Source organism: Brassica oleracea, chromosome C2 (assembly GCF_000695525.1).
Source record: "Brassica oleracea var. oleracea cultivar TO1000 chromosome C2, BOL, whole genome shotgun sequence".
NCBI lineage: Eukaryota > Viridiplantae > Streptophyta > Magnoliopsida > Brassicales > Brassicaceae > Brassica > Brassica oleracea.
In genome coordinates, this window is record NC_027749.1 from 2,575,872 (window position 1) to 2,590,342 (window position 14,471).

General features: G+C 38.0%; 3 protein-coding genes across 3 annotated transcripts; 2 read left to right on the forward strand and 1 right to left on the reverse strand.

Annotated features, from left to right (window-relative positions):
• The first annotated feature begins 59 nt into the window (after positions 1 to 59).
• Positions 60 to 1,791, forward strand: LOC106325546 (UPF0664 stress-induced protein C29B12.11c-like). Its single transcript, XM_013763592.1, has 6 exons — positions 60 to 171; positions 409 to 542; positions 721 to 832; positions 987 to 1,058; positions 1,174 to 1,400; positions 1,492 to 1,791. The coding sequence occupies exons 2-6, from the start codon at positions 433 to 435 to the stop codon at positions 1,592 to 1,594; spliced, it is 624 nt and encodes a 207-aa protein (XP_013619046.1). The 5' UTR covers positions 60 to 171; positions 409 to 432; the 3' UTR covers positions 1,595 to 1,791.
• A 1,073-nt stretch (positions 1,792 to 2,864) lies between these two features.
• Positions 2,865 to 6,439, forward strand: LOC106327612 (clathrin interactor EPSIN 1). The gene is made up of 11 exons (XM_013765801.1): positions 2,865 to 3,055; positions 3,181 to 3,232; positions 3,544 to 3,623; positions 3,732 to 3,810; positions 3,895 to 3,978; positions 4,085 to 4,230; positions 4,311 to 4,526; positions 4,635 to 4,777; positions 4,896 to 5,092; positions 5,257 to 5,662; positions 5,943 to 6,439. Exons 1-11 carry the CDS (start codon positions 3,015 to 3,017, stop codon positions 6,182 to 6,184), a joined length of 1,686 nt encoding a protein of 561 aa, XP_013621255.1. The 5' UTR covers positions 2,865 to 3,014; the 3' UTR covers positions 6,185 to 6,439.
• A 1,455-nt stretch (positions 6,440 to 7,894) lies between these two features.
• Positions 7,895 to 9,582, reverse strand: LOC106323170 (probable E3 ubiquitin-protein ligase ARI5). The gene has a single exon (XM_013761329.1). It carries the CDS (start codon positions 9,539 to 9,541, stop codon positions 7,895 to 7,897), a length of 1,647 nt encoding a protein of 548 aa, XP_013616783.1. The 5' UTR covers positions 9,542 to 9,582.
• Between the last annotated feature and the right edge of the window lie 4,889 nt (positions 9,583 to 14,471).

Genomic DNA, 14,471 nt, shown 5'->3' on the forward strand with positions numbered 1-14,471 from the left:
AATATCGGAAGAGAAAATAAGTTGAGGGAATAATAGTTAAAAAGTTGTAAAAATATTTATTCTCGGCAAAATCATAAACATGCTCTAACCTCCCTTCCTGTCTCTCTCTTGTCTTCGTCAACCTCTCTTCACTTTCTCCGATCAAATACTTTTTTTTTAAGTCGATCAAAGGTATGCTCTTTCCAGGGAAATTCTGATTACGATTATACTTGATTAGTTTTGGTTATTATTGATTTAAAAATCTTCTGTACTGTAAGTCTGTAACGAGCGGTTTGGTTTTGAATAGACAACCTTAAAAAGTTGTTGTGTTTGAAGGATGTCTTTTGTATAAATTTGAATAATCAGTGGATGTCTAATCAGAGCCATGGATACTTAAATTAATGGGATATAATCGTTCCTCATGTACAGGGCTTGCTTGATCAGTTGCAGCCAATGGCGCTTAACCCTCAACTGATGTTCAATGGGATGCCTATACCGTTTGTTAATGAGATGTTTGTTCTAGTCAGAGATGGTGTTGAGTTTGAAGTCGACAAGATTCCTGGGTTCGTCTTACATTCTCCTCCATGTTTTTTTTTAATCTGCTTCAGTATCTCATAACTATAGGTATACTGTAACGCTTAAACAATTTTCTGAAGTTGTTTTCTTTTTTTTTTATTTGTTTCACTGTTTCCTCCATCTTAGTAACACTTTGCTGACATTATCTTTTGCTGTTTGATACAGAGGACATGGAGGTCATGTTAAGGCCAAGGGAGTGATATACTTGTCTAATATTCGCTTGGTCTTTGTTGCTACCAAGCCTGTTGACAACTTTGTTGCCTTTGACATGCCTATGGTAATAATGAATTGATCTTACGTTTTATTTTCTTCTTATACATTGGCATTAAGTATGTTCCTAAGAATACAGTTTACTTCATGCTACTACATACATACATGAGCGTGACTAGTAAATATGTAATGATATGTCTTGTGTACCTCTATTTTTGTAGCTTTACATCCACGCTGAGAAGTTCAATCAGCCAATATTCCACTGCAACAATATCTCTGGACAAGTGGAGCCTGTAAGTACAAAAACATCATGGGGGAACTTGCATACTTTACATGCTGGAAAGCTAATGTTTATATATATTAGTTAACTTGCATCCCTTTTTGGCATGTAATAATAAAAACTTCCAGGTGGTACCAGAGAACGAGCATAGAGCTCTGTATTCAACACACAGTTTCAAGATCCTGTTCAAGGAAGGTGGTTGCGGGACTTTTGTTCCTCTCTTCTTAAATCTCATCTCATCAGTGAGACAATACAACAGACAGATGCAACAAGCAGCAGAAGCGGCAGAAGCAGCTCCACGTGTTGATCCTCTCCAAGCCGCACAAACTCCTGTTGATGAAATGATGAGACATGCGTAAGTCCCCCTCTGAATCATGATACCGATAGCATTGAAAAAACGCTATTGTTTCTCAAAATCGTGTGTGTGTGTGTGTGTGTATGTACAGGTACGTGGATCCTAACGATCCAACGAAGATATATCTGCAGCAACCAGCTGGGGAATCTCAGTTGAGGAGGCGAGCTTACCATTCGAGTGTAGGGGAACATTGATGACGTATAAGACCGAAAAGACACAGAGGGTGGTGGGATACATAAACAGTGTTGCAAATAAGCAATTAAGCGTTGTTGGTTAAAAGTTAAAACCACTTGGTGTAATGAGAAAGAAAATACTCTCTTGGGTGTGTATGTATGTATGTATCTGTTGAATAATTGGATTCTCTATAATTAAAAGTTTGGTTTGGTTTATAGTTTATATCGCACAGGCACGATTAGTGTCGTAATTATTACAAGACAGACCATAGCATTCTTGTTCTTGTTCTCGGCATTTGACTACACAATGGTGTACATGAGGAAGAAGGAAGATCCATGGAACTCGATCATAGCAGGTGCTGCTACAGGTGGGTTTGCTGCAGCTTCAACATCAGCTGTGATGGTAGATCTTTTTGCTTTCTTTGATCAAAGGGGTGCATTAATGCTTAAACCAGTAAAAGCTTTATTGGGTTGTGTTTGTTGAGCATTATTCAAAAGGAGAAGTACAGTCAAGAGCTCAAACCTTTCTTTGTAAAGGAATGTACAACTCTATAAAGTCAACAAGAGTATTTGAGGCAGAAATATGGGCCTATCACTAGTTTACATACAAACCATTAGGGACATGGGCACATTTATCCAAAACCGAAAAACCGAACCGAAACGAAAAATGAGGTTTGGTTCGGACCTGAAACCTATCAATTATATTAGTGGATCATATTTCTCTAGAACCGTAAAACCGGAACCGAATACGTATCCGGATTTTTATAATATAGTTTATATATTTATAAATACTAACAAATTTAATTTTAAAATAATTAAATAATTAAAAATATTATTTATAGGTTGAGATACCCAAAATTTTAATTCCTAAAATAATTTTTCCAAAATATTTTAAATTATCTCAGTTATCCAAAATTGTATCTGAAAAGGCAAAACAAATCTGATATTTAATCCGAAAAATCTGATTTTTTTTTTTTTTAGCCCAAATCTAACCGAAAAATTGAAATAAGTGAACCGAAACCGAATTAAACTTTTTAAATACCATAACGGATCTTAAACCTCTAGAACTGAAGAACCGAAAAATCGAACTGGAACCGAACTGAGAACGGAATGCCTAACATAAAGAAGCATTAAAATGGCCCAATAGAAAACTAGCAGCGTTAAACTAGAAGTGTTCAAAAAAAAAAAAAAATCATACCCGGCCATACGCACGAGTTTCGGATACTTCCCATCGGATACGGGCCAGGTCCGATTACCCACCCAGGAGTTATTTTGATGCTTTAAGAAAATTAAATTACGCCACAAATCGATTTAGGAAAAAAAAAACAAAAGACGAGCCATCATTCATCATCCCTGATCAGATCTACACTTCTCCTCGCACCATTTCTTTTTCCGCAGGATCTCGTTTTCCTTTCGTTCATAACATTATCGCGAATTCGAGATGGATTTCATGAAGGTCTTCGATCAAACGGTTCGAGAGATGTGAGTTTGCTCCTTCTTATCTATCAATTCTTCTTCGATTTCGGTTTCGATAGAAATAGATCGTTATTTCGATTCAAATCCGTAGATCGTTTGTTGATATCTTCGATTAATTTTTTGGTTTACAGAAAGAGGGAGGTGAATCTCAAAGTTTTGAAGGTTCCGGAGATGGAGCAAAAGGTGAAGAGCTTGTTTGATTCGTTATCTACATGTTGCTTGCGTGATTTGATTAGGAGAATTCGCGATTTCATGAATATATAGCTAATCCTGATCAGTCGAGCTAGATTTGTTATTTGATGCTGGAGTGTGTTTATAGTTGATTAATATTAGATCCATCTTCGAGTTTCCGATTCAATGGATTACAAGTTGAGCTTCAGATTTGATCTTTTGAACGCTAATGTGTAGTAGTATCAGTTTGTTTAACCGTTTCTTCGTAATCAGTTTTGTTCATCTCGAGTTTGTGATAATGTTTTATAAACATATGGCTACAGGTATTGGATGCTACAGATAATGAGCCTTGGGGTCCGCATGGTACTGCATTGGCTGAGATCGCACAGGCCACTAAGAAATTGTAATTCCATAAACTATTCACTTTTTTTTTTTTACTTCAAATTCAGTTTTGAAAGGATTTTGATTGTATATATATATTGATTACCTTGTACGTTTTTGTTATGTTTAGCTCGGAGTGCCAGATGGTTATGAGTGTTTTGTGGACTAGACTGAGTGAGACTGGCAAGGATTGGAGATATGTCTACAAGGTGAGATTCTTCTCTTGACGTTTTCCTTCAATATTTGGAAGATTACAGTTTTGGTGTAACCTGAGTTTTTTTTGTTGTGTACAGGCACTGTCGGTTATTGATTATCTGATTTCAAACGGATCTGAACGAGCAGTTGATGAGATTATTGAGCATACTTACCAAATATCTGTCAGTTTATTTCTTTTCTTATACATTTATAAGTCGTTTTCCTGTGGTGGAACCTTGTGGTTTTCTACTGACATGGTCTTTGTTTGTCATTTTGTTATTGATGTAGTCACTCACGAGTTTTGAGTATGTTGAACCGAATGGGAAAGATGTGGGGATCAATGTGAGAAAGAAGGCGGAGAACATTGTTGCTCTCTTGAATAATAAGGAGAAGATCTCTCAAATCAGAGACAAAGCAACAGCCAATCGTAACAAGTTAGTTTCTATGCTATTAAACTGGTTTCCCGTTCTTCTTTATATGTTTGTCTGAATCGGCTTTGCTGTCTTAAATATAGGTACGTTGGCCTCTCCTCAACAGGAATAACATATAAGTCTGGTTCAGCTTCAGCTTCGTTTGGTGGTGGTAGTGGTTCAAGCAATTATGACAGCTATAGAGATAGGGATTCCAGAGAAGACAAGGACGACTACGAGTCTTTTCAAAAGTCAAGGCGCGGTGTTAAAGGTGAAGACCAAAGCTACACTTCGAAGAAAAGTTTTTCACGCTATGGCAGGTTTTGTCTCGACCCCTATTGATTTACTAATGTTATTGATTTTCAGTATATCTTCAATTTGAGAAGGTTTATTTTCTGACTTTGAGCAAATTGATTCTGAATGTGCAGTGCGGACCAGGATAGTCTATCCAGTGGAAAAAAGTCTCCCGGCTCTGGCAAACACAGTGCCATACCTTCACATGCATCTGCAGCTCCTTCAAACAACGATGATGATTTTGATGATTTTGATCCACGTGGAACTTCCAGCAAGAGTATGTTTCTTTAAACGAATGTCAAAACTTACAGATTGTTCATCATTTAATTGGAGTAAACGTTTCTTTGGTGAATTACAGCACACAAACGTTAAGACATGGTTTTTCATTTCTGCAGAGCCTTCCGCGGGGAGTGCCAACCAAGTGGACCTTTTTGGAGCAGATCTGATGGGTGACTTCATGGATTCTGGACCAACTGAAACATCTTCCACCAACAACAACAACAATGGCACGTTTCAAGAGACGGACTTGTTTGCTGATGCAACTTTTGTATCAGCCTCTGCTCAGGGAACAGATTTTGGGTCGCAGAAACAGGTGGGTGACTTCTTTCATTCAAGCAACTATACAGCTTTTAACAATTGAAATTTTCCGTGATTTAGTGTCCATTCTCGTGATGGCGCTTGTTAATCCATTACACCTTACAGTGACTTGTCTTGTTGAATTATAGACTCATACGTTTCCGCATGGCTGTTCTACAGGAAGAAGTTGATCTCTTCTCTGCATCTCAACCTTCTGTCACAGTTACTCCACCTCCTCCGACGGTTGACCTGTTTGCATCCACTGAACCAATTGCACCCCCAGAAGCCAAGATTCCTAAACCTGAGTCTATGACCACTCCCAACATTGTTGACCCATTTGCTGCAGTTCCCATGGAAACTTTTGATGGATCTGATCCTTTTGGTGCCTTCACTTCTCACTCCGCTTCAGTCTCTACAGGTCCACAGCCCCCAGTTGTACATGGGAGTGCAACAAACACAACAACCCCACCCTCTTTGGCAGACTCGAAACCACAACAGTTTCAAAAGAAGGATCCTTTCCAGGTGAAATCTGGAATATGGGCAGATTCGCTGAGCCGTGGACTAATTGATCTCAATATTACTGCTCGTAAGTCAAAGCTTACCCTTTATATTTTGGACGAGATTAGTTTCTTTCTTAAATGATATGTAGATTTTAGTTTGGTTCCACCAAAGTAAATGCAGATAAAACCCAAAAGGCATGGTTAATTCAATTACATTAGACTTTACAACAAGCTAATTTTTAGCTCACATAGAGTTTTCTTACAATATCGTGTTGCTTGTGCCGGGACACGTCACACATAGTATGGTCGGGTTTTGCTTTCTAAGCTCTGTTTTGGATCTGACTAGTTTAATTTCCATGTAATCAGCCAAAAAGGCTTCTCTTGCTGATGTGGGTGTTGTCGGTGGCCTGAGCAATGACGATGGGAACAAGGCATCTGCTGCTGCCTACTACTCAGGGTGGTCCATGGGCGCAGGATCCGGGCTCGGTAAAACCGGAATATACAATGCCCAGCAGCAGCAGCAACAACAACAAGCACCTGAAATCTCAGATGATTTCTTCTCCAGCCTCAGCAACCAAAGGTACCAAACTGGAGACTTTAAGCAGTGAAGTTGCTTTCTACATTCATACTGGAAATCAAATGTTTTTATTCTTAATGAGAGTTTACTGTTCTTGCTCTTGATTGATGGGACAAATCTGATCGGTGGCTTGCGTTTTAAATGAGAGAGTTGTTTATGCAAAGAGAGTATTATTTGTTGGTTTGAATTTTTCTAAACAAATTATATGTATTTCATTCGACTCTGTGGAGAATATATCTATCCTGTGTGATCTTTAATCAAAAGAGACTCCCAGCTTTGTTTATGATTGATTCTACTGTCTTTATCTAATAATAAAAAAAGTGTACAAAAATGGAAGGAAAGCTTCCTTTTGGTATGAGGCTTGGTCACCATTGGGTTGTCTAAAGGATGTGCTAAGTGACAGAGGCTACATTGATATAGGTATTTCTATAAATGCAAATGTTGAGGCTTGTGGAATGCATAGGAGAAGGCATCATCGAAATCCTATTTTCAATAGAGTTGAGATGGAGATTGAGAGATACAAAGCCACTAGAGTTGAGGAGGAAGATATTTCTTTATGGAAGAACAAAAATGGTGACTACAAAAAATGTTTCTCGTCGAGAGATACTTGGGAAGTGATTAGAGAGAAGCATATGAGCTGTTATTGGTACAAGGCAGTATGGTATAAATATGCAACTCCAAAATTTTCGTTCATATTATGGACAGCTTTGAATGGAAAGCTTTCAACTGGTGATCGAATGATCAAGTGGAGTGGAAGTACTGATACTGCTTGTGTGCTTTGTCGGAATCACCCTCTTGAAACTCTGCAACATCTATTTTTTGATTGCTCATTCTCTACTCAAGTTTGGGAGAAGCTGATGAAGGGAGTGTTGGGAAACATCTTCACTTCGAATTGGGGAAGTATACTCAGAATAGCTTTGGATCAGAGTCATCGAAAGATTAGGCTGTTTGTGATAAGATATGTTCTTCAGTCAGCAGTACACACAATCTGGAGAGAAAGAAACAGAACAAGGCATGGCGAAACTTCCTCACCGGTGATGTTATTGATCAAAAAGATTGATAAAAATATGAGAAATAAATTTTCTATTATTCGAAAGAAAGGAGATGAAGATTTTGATCAGAGATTGTCATACTGGTTCAGTACCAGACTCTGAGTTGAATATTGAAGATATGAGCTTGAGGTTGGATGGGTTTTGATGAGGTCCAGTAGGAGTGAGTGCTGGAATCCAGTAGGAGTGAGTGCTGGCTACCTAGTAGGAGTGAGAGCTAGGTAGAATTGGTGGGGAGATGGAAACCAGTAGGAGTGAGGGCTGGCCACCTAGTAGGAGTGAGAGCTAGGTGGAAGAGATTGAGAGTTTGAAGAGAGGAATATTATACTTGGAAGAGAAAGAAGTTGCTTTGATTTTTATCCAATTTTGTATAGAAAATCTTAGAGAAAAAGACACTAGTTTGTAAAAAAGTTTTTTCATTTGAATTCAATTTAACATTCCATTCAAAAAAAAAAAATAAATAAATAAAAAAAGTGTATTATCTCACATGACCACTATCATTCTCAATGATTGTAACACTAATCTTATCTTACACATTTTTGCTTGGCTCATTCACTACTCACAAATTCATAATTTATCATCATACTCCAAAAAACTTCATAAAAAATAGTTACTAGGTTCATTTAGTATAAAACGTGTGTAGACAGACATATTGAGAATATTAGCAGAACAAAGTAACTTCCTTTTACCTCTCACGTCCGCCTTTTTTTAGACGTTGTTTCTTTGCTTTTTATTTCTGTTTTTAATGATTCTGTTTCTTTGTTGCAAGCCGCTTGAGACTCGACATCAGCGAGACCATTCTCCAGAGCTTTCACCAGAGTTTCAAAGTGTCTCTTCGTCACGCTGGTCAAATTAGATAATTTCTCCCGGAAAGCGGTAAACTCTAGTTCCGACCGCTCTTCAGCACCCTGAAACACCTCCGTCTCAACGCATTTGTGGAGCCTCTCCAAACCAGACTCGGCCTCCCCTTGCACGTACTCGAAAAAACACCGCTTCTCACGCTCAGATTCAGGTAGATAGTACCCATACGCATACGTCCATTTCAGCACCCGTCTGCATTCGATGATCTGAAGCCACGCATCTGTGACGAACGTCAGCTGAGTCTCCGGTATGCACTGAATCACACTAAGCTTCGCAATCTTCTCCGTTAAGAACACCTGTAGATCTCCGAAAGCTTTCCCCCTCGACTTTTCATTGCTCGCCCATCGTTCGTAGTAATGAGTGTACCTCTCCAACGAGCTCTTCGCCATCTGTCGCTTCTTCTCAACGTCATCGTACAGTCCTTGTTTCTTATCCTTCTCGTACTTGTTGCACGCATTAAACCCGCCCGTGCGGTCCCCGTGATCTCTCCACGCGCCGAGGCAAAGCCAACAAAACTCATGCTTGCAAGGCGGACCGCACGTCATGTGCATGCATCCGTGGTTCTTCTCGATCGGCCGCTTGCACTTGGGGCAAGCCTTCGAGTTAGCGAGTATCCACGCCGTATTCTCCGCTTCCGCGCTGTTCTTGAGTATCCACTGCGAAACCGTGTCGCAGTCCACGGGGCTGTGAGCGTCCTCGTTGCAGTTCCAGCAGAATCTATGCGAGCACGAGCACGAAACATCGTAGTTAATACTCGTCCCGCTCGCGGAAAAATCGACCGCGCCCTCGCATCCGGGAGCGGGGCACCACTTCATCTTCTTGCTTTCTTCGATATAAGACCTGAGAAAATACAACCGGTATTTTCTCAGGTCTTCCTCGGAAACCAGCTTCTCGACCATGTCGCCGCCGATAGCAAGGTGACAAGACGGCTCGGGACACTTTTGCATCAAGCATCCCGAGCCGTCGTTGATTGCTGTGGTGATGTAACCGTTCCAGCATGTAGAACAGAAAGTATGACCGCATGCTACGGGTACAATCTTTTTACGACGAAATTTGTCAAAGCATATTCCGCATTTAACTTTTCGATGATTTTCAACGACAACAACAGATCCTCCTCCTCCCTCCAATACGCCAACAGTTCTCCGAACTTTGTCCTCGTCGGCAAACCATTCGTCAGTAAGTTTACTAACGTTCCAGCGGTAGTGGAGAAGCAGAACGCTAGCTTCTGCGTTGGTTATGGAGAGGACCGTAGAAAGTTGTTTGATCTCATCCTCCTGTCGTTTCCGGATGTCTTCTTCCTTGAGTACGACGTAATTAATCTGAGAGCCATGAGTTATAGAATCGTCCACGACTTCCTCAAGAATGTAATCGGAATCATCTTCACCACCATGGCCGTGTTCATCATCAACGTCGCTGTAAAGATCATACTCTCCTGATTCCTCATCGTAGGCATCGAGCATGTCATCATCGGAGTCCATTATCGGAGAAACTACCAGAGAAACTTGTACTCTTTTAAAAGACGAAGCCTCAACTCAAAGTACGTTTTAGTAAAACATATGTTTGTATTAACATTATTTGAGTCTCTTGTATTTAAGGATATTTTCCATCACGATTTTTCCTGTTTTTGTTATGGTAAAAAGGAAAATATCTATAAATATACATAGCTGCTCCCAATATCTATAAATATCTCTAACTCTCTCCTTTTCCCTTTAGTAAATAGAATAGCTTCTCTCTTCGCATAAATCACTATTGTTTTTGAGTTTATAGATTGTGATCAGCATTTAAAAAAAAAAAAGAGAAAGAATGTCAAAATATTTTATTTAAATAACTTTGAGATAAACTTAAGATATTCATCTCACACATGGCAATCTTTGATTGATTTTGTTTTTCTTTATAAATAAAAAAATAATCAAATACCATATTACATTTTCATATTATTATTTGTTTTGTTCGAGATACTACATAGGTGTTTCATGGATGGGCTCGAGATACTACATAGGTGTTTCATGGATGGGCATGCTCTAAATATACTGGAATACTAGTTGTAGTAACCACGGTTACTTCTACTTTTTTTGTCATGCCGTGAGGAGGAAAGGTTTATGTAAATTTGTTGTGATTTTGTCTCTTTCTTGGCTTGGCCTCTTCACTCTTCTCATGGCCAGCTCTCTCTGTTTTGTACTCTGATTTGTTCACTCACTCTATTTGTTTCTTTACTTGTGTTTTATCATAACACAAGTACTCTCTCTCTTTAGTCTCTTACGTGTGTTTGTGGAGAGAAGAGAGAACACTTTGATTGTCTACATCTTTTTTTTCTCCAACTTCTTTCTATTAGAATTGGATACATTTTACAATAACAACACATACATACTTATAGTAGCTTTTCACTAACTACTGCACATGCACTTTGACCATTACTACAACTTAGCCTTACTTCTACTAACCACTCTTAACAATTCTAACAACTACACCTTAGGTAGACTTTAAACAACACAACACTCCTTGTTGGTGGCTTGTTGGTGGCTTTGTCTAAACACATGGTTAGTTGCATCTTGACTTTATTTGTTGTGACTAAGTCACAACTCAACTCCTCTTTGATTTGTAACCAATGTCAAGTGGTATCTTCTCCAACTTTGACTTTCTTTTTCTACGTGACTCTCCTTGGCCACTTCTTCTTGCGCTTCAAGTCTCTTCTTCTTCTTCACACAAGTTTCTTCTTTCTTCTTTGTAGCTTTTTCTCAGCTACTCTTCTTCTGTTGGAGATTCTAATCAAGGTTCAATCTCAACAAAATTGGATACAACCTTGCTGTTTTGATGCATAATTTGCTACTTAAGCCAATCAAACCCAGCTTCATGGGTGCGTTTGTGACCCTTGACCTTTGGGCCGAGGCCGCTACACGAGAACATCAACCCTGAAGTTCCCATCACCAAACGGCGAAAAGGGTCTAAATGGTTTGAAATAAACCGGGACCTCGCAGCTACTATTGTCAAAGACACATTGTATTACCCAAAATTCAAATAGTTTTGTAGGTTTGTTTGCTATGTGGACGAGCATTATCTCCTGACCATGTTGACAGTTGATAAGACAGTGGTGCTGGCTAACCGAAGCTTGACGTGTGGACTGGTCTAGGGACGGTCCCCACCCGGCTATGTTTGGGCGATGGAACATTACGGAGAAGTTCTTTGAAAAAAATCTTTGATGGAGGAAACTGATCTTACATAGTCGTTAATTACATTTCCTTGTGTTATATCGTTGCGAGGAAGTTTGATCCTAGTGCTTTGGAGCCTTTGCTGCATATAGCTCCCAATAATTTGGTATTTTGAGCTAGAGCGTATTGTTTCTGAACCTCTTAAAATTAAAAAGAGATCATGAAATGGATGGGATATTGTTTGTCTTTGTACTAGTGTACTAGTTCGGAAGAATTTATAAATATAAGAGATGACGTACGTTGCACACTTGCACAGCAGGATAGTCTTAGAGCAGGATTATCGCCAGTTACAAGAGGGGGTTTTAAGTGGTGGAGCCCACTTTTTTGTTAAAAACGGTAATAGAAGAGATGAAATAAGGATCGACTTGGGTATATTTCTTGCACTGTTTGCGAGCTCCACTAACACGTGGCGACCCGCGATTGGTGCATAAAACGTGCAGGCGATAATCATGGTCTTAGCTACTGTATATACATTTATACGTCAAAATAAAAACTTGTGTATAGATCAACATGTGGGTTCCTAAGGTTAAGCCTGATGCTTAAATTAGATTTTTTTTAATAAAAAAACTAAAGATTTTATCATAAACCCGTAGACAATAGAACAAGGATCATCACCATGCAGAGTTATATTGGGAGCTGGAGCTCGATCCCAAATTTTATTATATACAACTATTTTTATCGAATCTCAGTTTCATTTTGTACAAAATATTGTCTTGTGTGTGATTTATCACGATTAGGGGTATTCAATCCGGATATCGGTTCTGTTTCGGTTCAGTTTTTTCGGTTTTTCGGTATTTCAGTTAGTAAAATATAACTACCATTCTAAATCAATATTTAATTCGGTTCGGTTCGGTTTATTCGGTTTTATACCAAAACATAATTATTTAGTTTGTGATGATATTATATAAATTTCAGAGTCATATTGTCATCCAGTCATTTACTAAAAAAATATTATATTTTCAAATTAAAAAAAAACGCTTATACCTTCAGATGAAATAATTAAATCTAGAATTAAAATCAAAGCTTGGAATTTTGAAAATAAAAATAAGAAAAAAGAGAATATTGAAAGAAAAGTTTTTCCATTCTTTCATATTTGGTGTTCATCAAAGTTATGTTTTTTCGAGTGAAACTTTGTTCGTTTATAAATAAGAAACAATTGTGAAGATTTTTTTCTAGTTATTATCCATCAAATTTATAACTTTCAGTACAATTTAATCAATGATAAAAGAATGCAAAATGATTAAAAGAAGAAGATTAAGAAAATAAGAAGCCTCGGTTGCGATGAATTTTTCTTTAATTATATTTTAAATGTTTTTCAAATTAGGATTCTTTATTACTATAAAAAAATATGGTAATAATTATTAACAAAATAATAACTTATATAACAAATAGATTTTCATGTGACGTTATAAAATATGTACATATTTACATGTTTCTACTTTTTATCGGTTTTGTTCGGTTTATTCGGTTTAATCGGTTATAAATCAAACCATATCCAAATCCTACGGTTTTTATAAAATCATATCCATTCGGTTTATATGGTATATACCAAAACCACACCATATTGTCTATTTCGATTCGGTTCGGTTTGGTACGGTTCGGTTTTACCATATTGGACATGTCTAATCACGATTATTGATTGCTTCATTCCTTAACTCTTAAACCTTTGGGTCTAAAAAATGCTGATGTTTAAGGTGGCACATTTCTATTGTATCTATTCGTATGCTGAGATTCTGAGAATATGATTCCGAAACAAATAAACCGACATATGGTTTTAAGAAGTTGGTATATTTGCTTACCGACCAAGTTCTTTTCCTTATCTGAATGGGAACAAAACACAGCCAGGTGTAGACAGACTTTTACAACTGTTTGAAACTTCTCGAAACCCTCAAGAGTCTGCCAACGTCTACCATTTGTCTTTATATTCCTTTATGAAAAGTTCAACAAAGTTAATTCTTCATGGGCAATTCATTATAGTGGTTTAAAAAGTTTTGTAAGGTAATGTTTATTATAATTGGAAAACACGAAAGAATATAGTAATGCAAATTCCACAAAACCCATCAGACTATTAAAAACCAGACATTGAAAAAGTTGTTCATATATTTTATTAAAAACATACACAGAAAAAGATGTTTCTAATGCTGTTTTCATTAAAAATGGAATTTTAATTATATAAATTCATTGTTTTTTTTAACATCTGATTAATTATTCTATTACAATGATGAAAAATATTACATTAAACGATTTTACAGCCACTATGTGAGAATGCATAAATCTTCGAAATCATTGTTAATAGCATAATAATTCAAGTAAACTAAGTACATGCATAAATCTTCAAAATCATATCAAATAAATCAGTGATTAGCATTTTGCCTTCCAGTATTTCCACACCTTCCTAATTTGTAACGATTTTCAACATCATTCCTTTGAATTCTTAGTTATTTCACGATTAATATGCCATTACTTGTAAATCTTGAAAACTATCTTTAGTTCGTTCACCAACCATAAAAGACTATTAATCGAAAAATCAACGATCCCTTGAAGAAATTAAGGACTAGTCTTTCCATCTAACGTATTTCATAAAAAGCTATTAGTTCCATTCCACCATACGTGCCATCAACAAGTCTGCGTATCTTGGCAGTTTCCTTCACGGAACCGCGTCACAACAGAAAAAATAAAAATAAAAAATAGACAGCTCATCAAATATTCTTCACGCGCCAAAAACAAACAGTCTCATCGACCGTTGTGTCTTTCTTGGTACACGCGCCTCGATGAGCGTTACAAAGACGGCAAACCAGCTGCAGAATAAATATCTTCCCCAACGGCGCCGTGACGGAGAGAGAGAGAGATAGCCTGTCTGAGATCTCACTTAACACGTGGGAGAATCCCAGCCGTCGATGATCATTCTTCGCAGCTGTAAATTAAAAAACCCGGTCAGCTAAAACCGGGCAGCTCCGCGTCTGCCCGTCCTCTTTATATAAATCCCTCATCACAATCATTCTTAAAAACTAAAACCATAGAGAAATGGCGATCTCTAAGACTACTACCGTTGTTGCTCTCGTCGCGGTGATTGTCTCCGTCGTCGCTACCGTAGCTTCGGCTCAGGCTGAGGCCCCGGCGCCGAGCCCTACTTCTGGATCTGGTGCGTTCTCTCCGTCGATCGTGTCAGCTGGTGTTGCGGCAGTCGCGACTCTCGTTTTCG

Bases quoted from the DNA above. Each gene is read 5' to 3' on its own strand.
- LOC106327612 (XM_013765801.1), top strand. From the start codon at position 3,015: ATGGATTTCATGAAGGTCTTCGATCAAACGGTTCGAGAGAT. The intron at 3,811-3,894 runs GTGAGATTCTTC...TGTTGTGTACAG, and splicing joins ATTGGAGATATGTCTACAAG to GCACTGTCGGTTATTGATTA. The intron at 4,231-4,310 runs GTTAGTTTCTAT...TCTTAAATATAG, and splicing joins GCAACAGCCAATCGTAACAA to GTACGTTGGCCTCTCCTCAA.
- LOC106323170 (XM_013761329.1), bottom strand. From the start codon at position 9,541: ATGGACTCCGATGATGACATGCTCGATGCCTACGATGAGGAATCAGGA.
- LOC106325546 (XM_013763592.1), top strand. From the start codon at position 433: ATGGCGCTTAACCCTCAACTGATGTTCAATGGGATGCCTATACCGTTT. The intron at 543-720 runs GTTCGTCTTACA...TGTTTGATACAG, and splicing joins GAAGTCGACAAGATTCCTGG to AGGACATGGAGGTCATGTTA. The intron at 1,059-1,173 runs GTAAGTACAAAA...AAAAACTTCCAG, and splicing joins TCTCTGGACAAGTGGAGCCT to GTGGTACCAGAGAACGAGCA.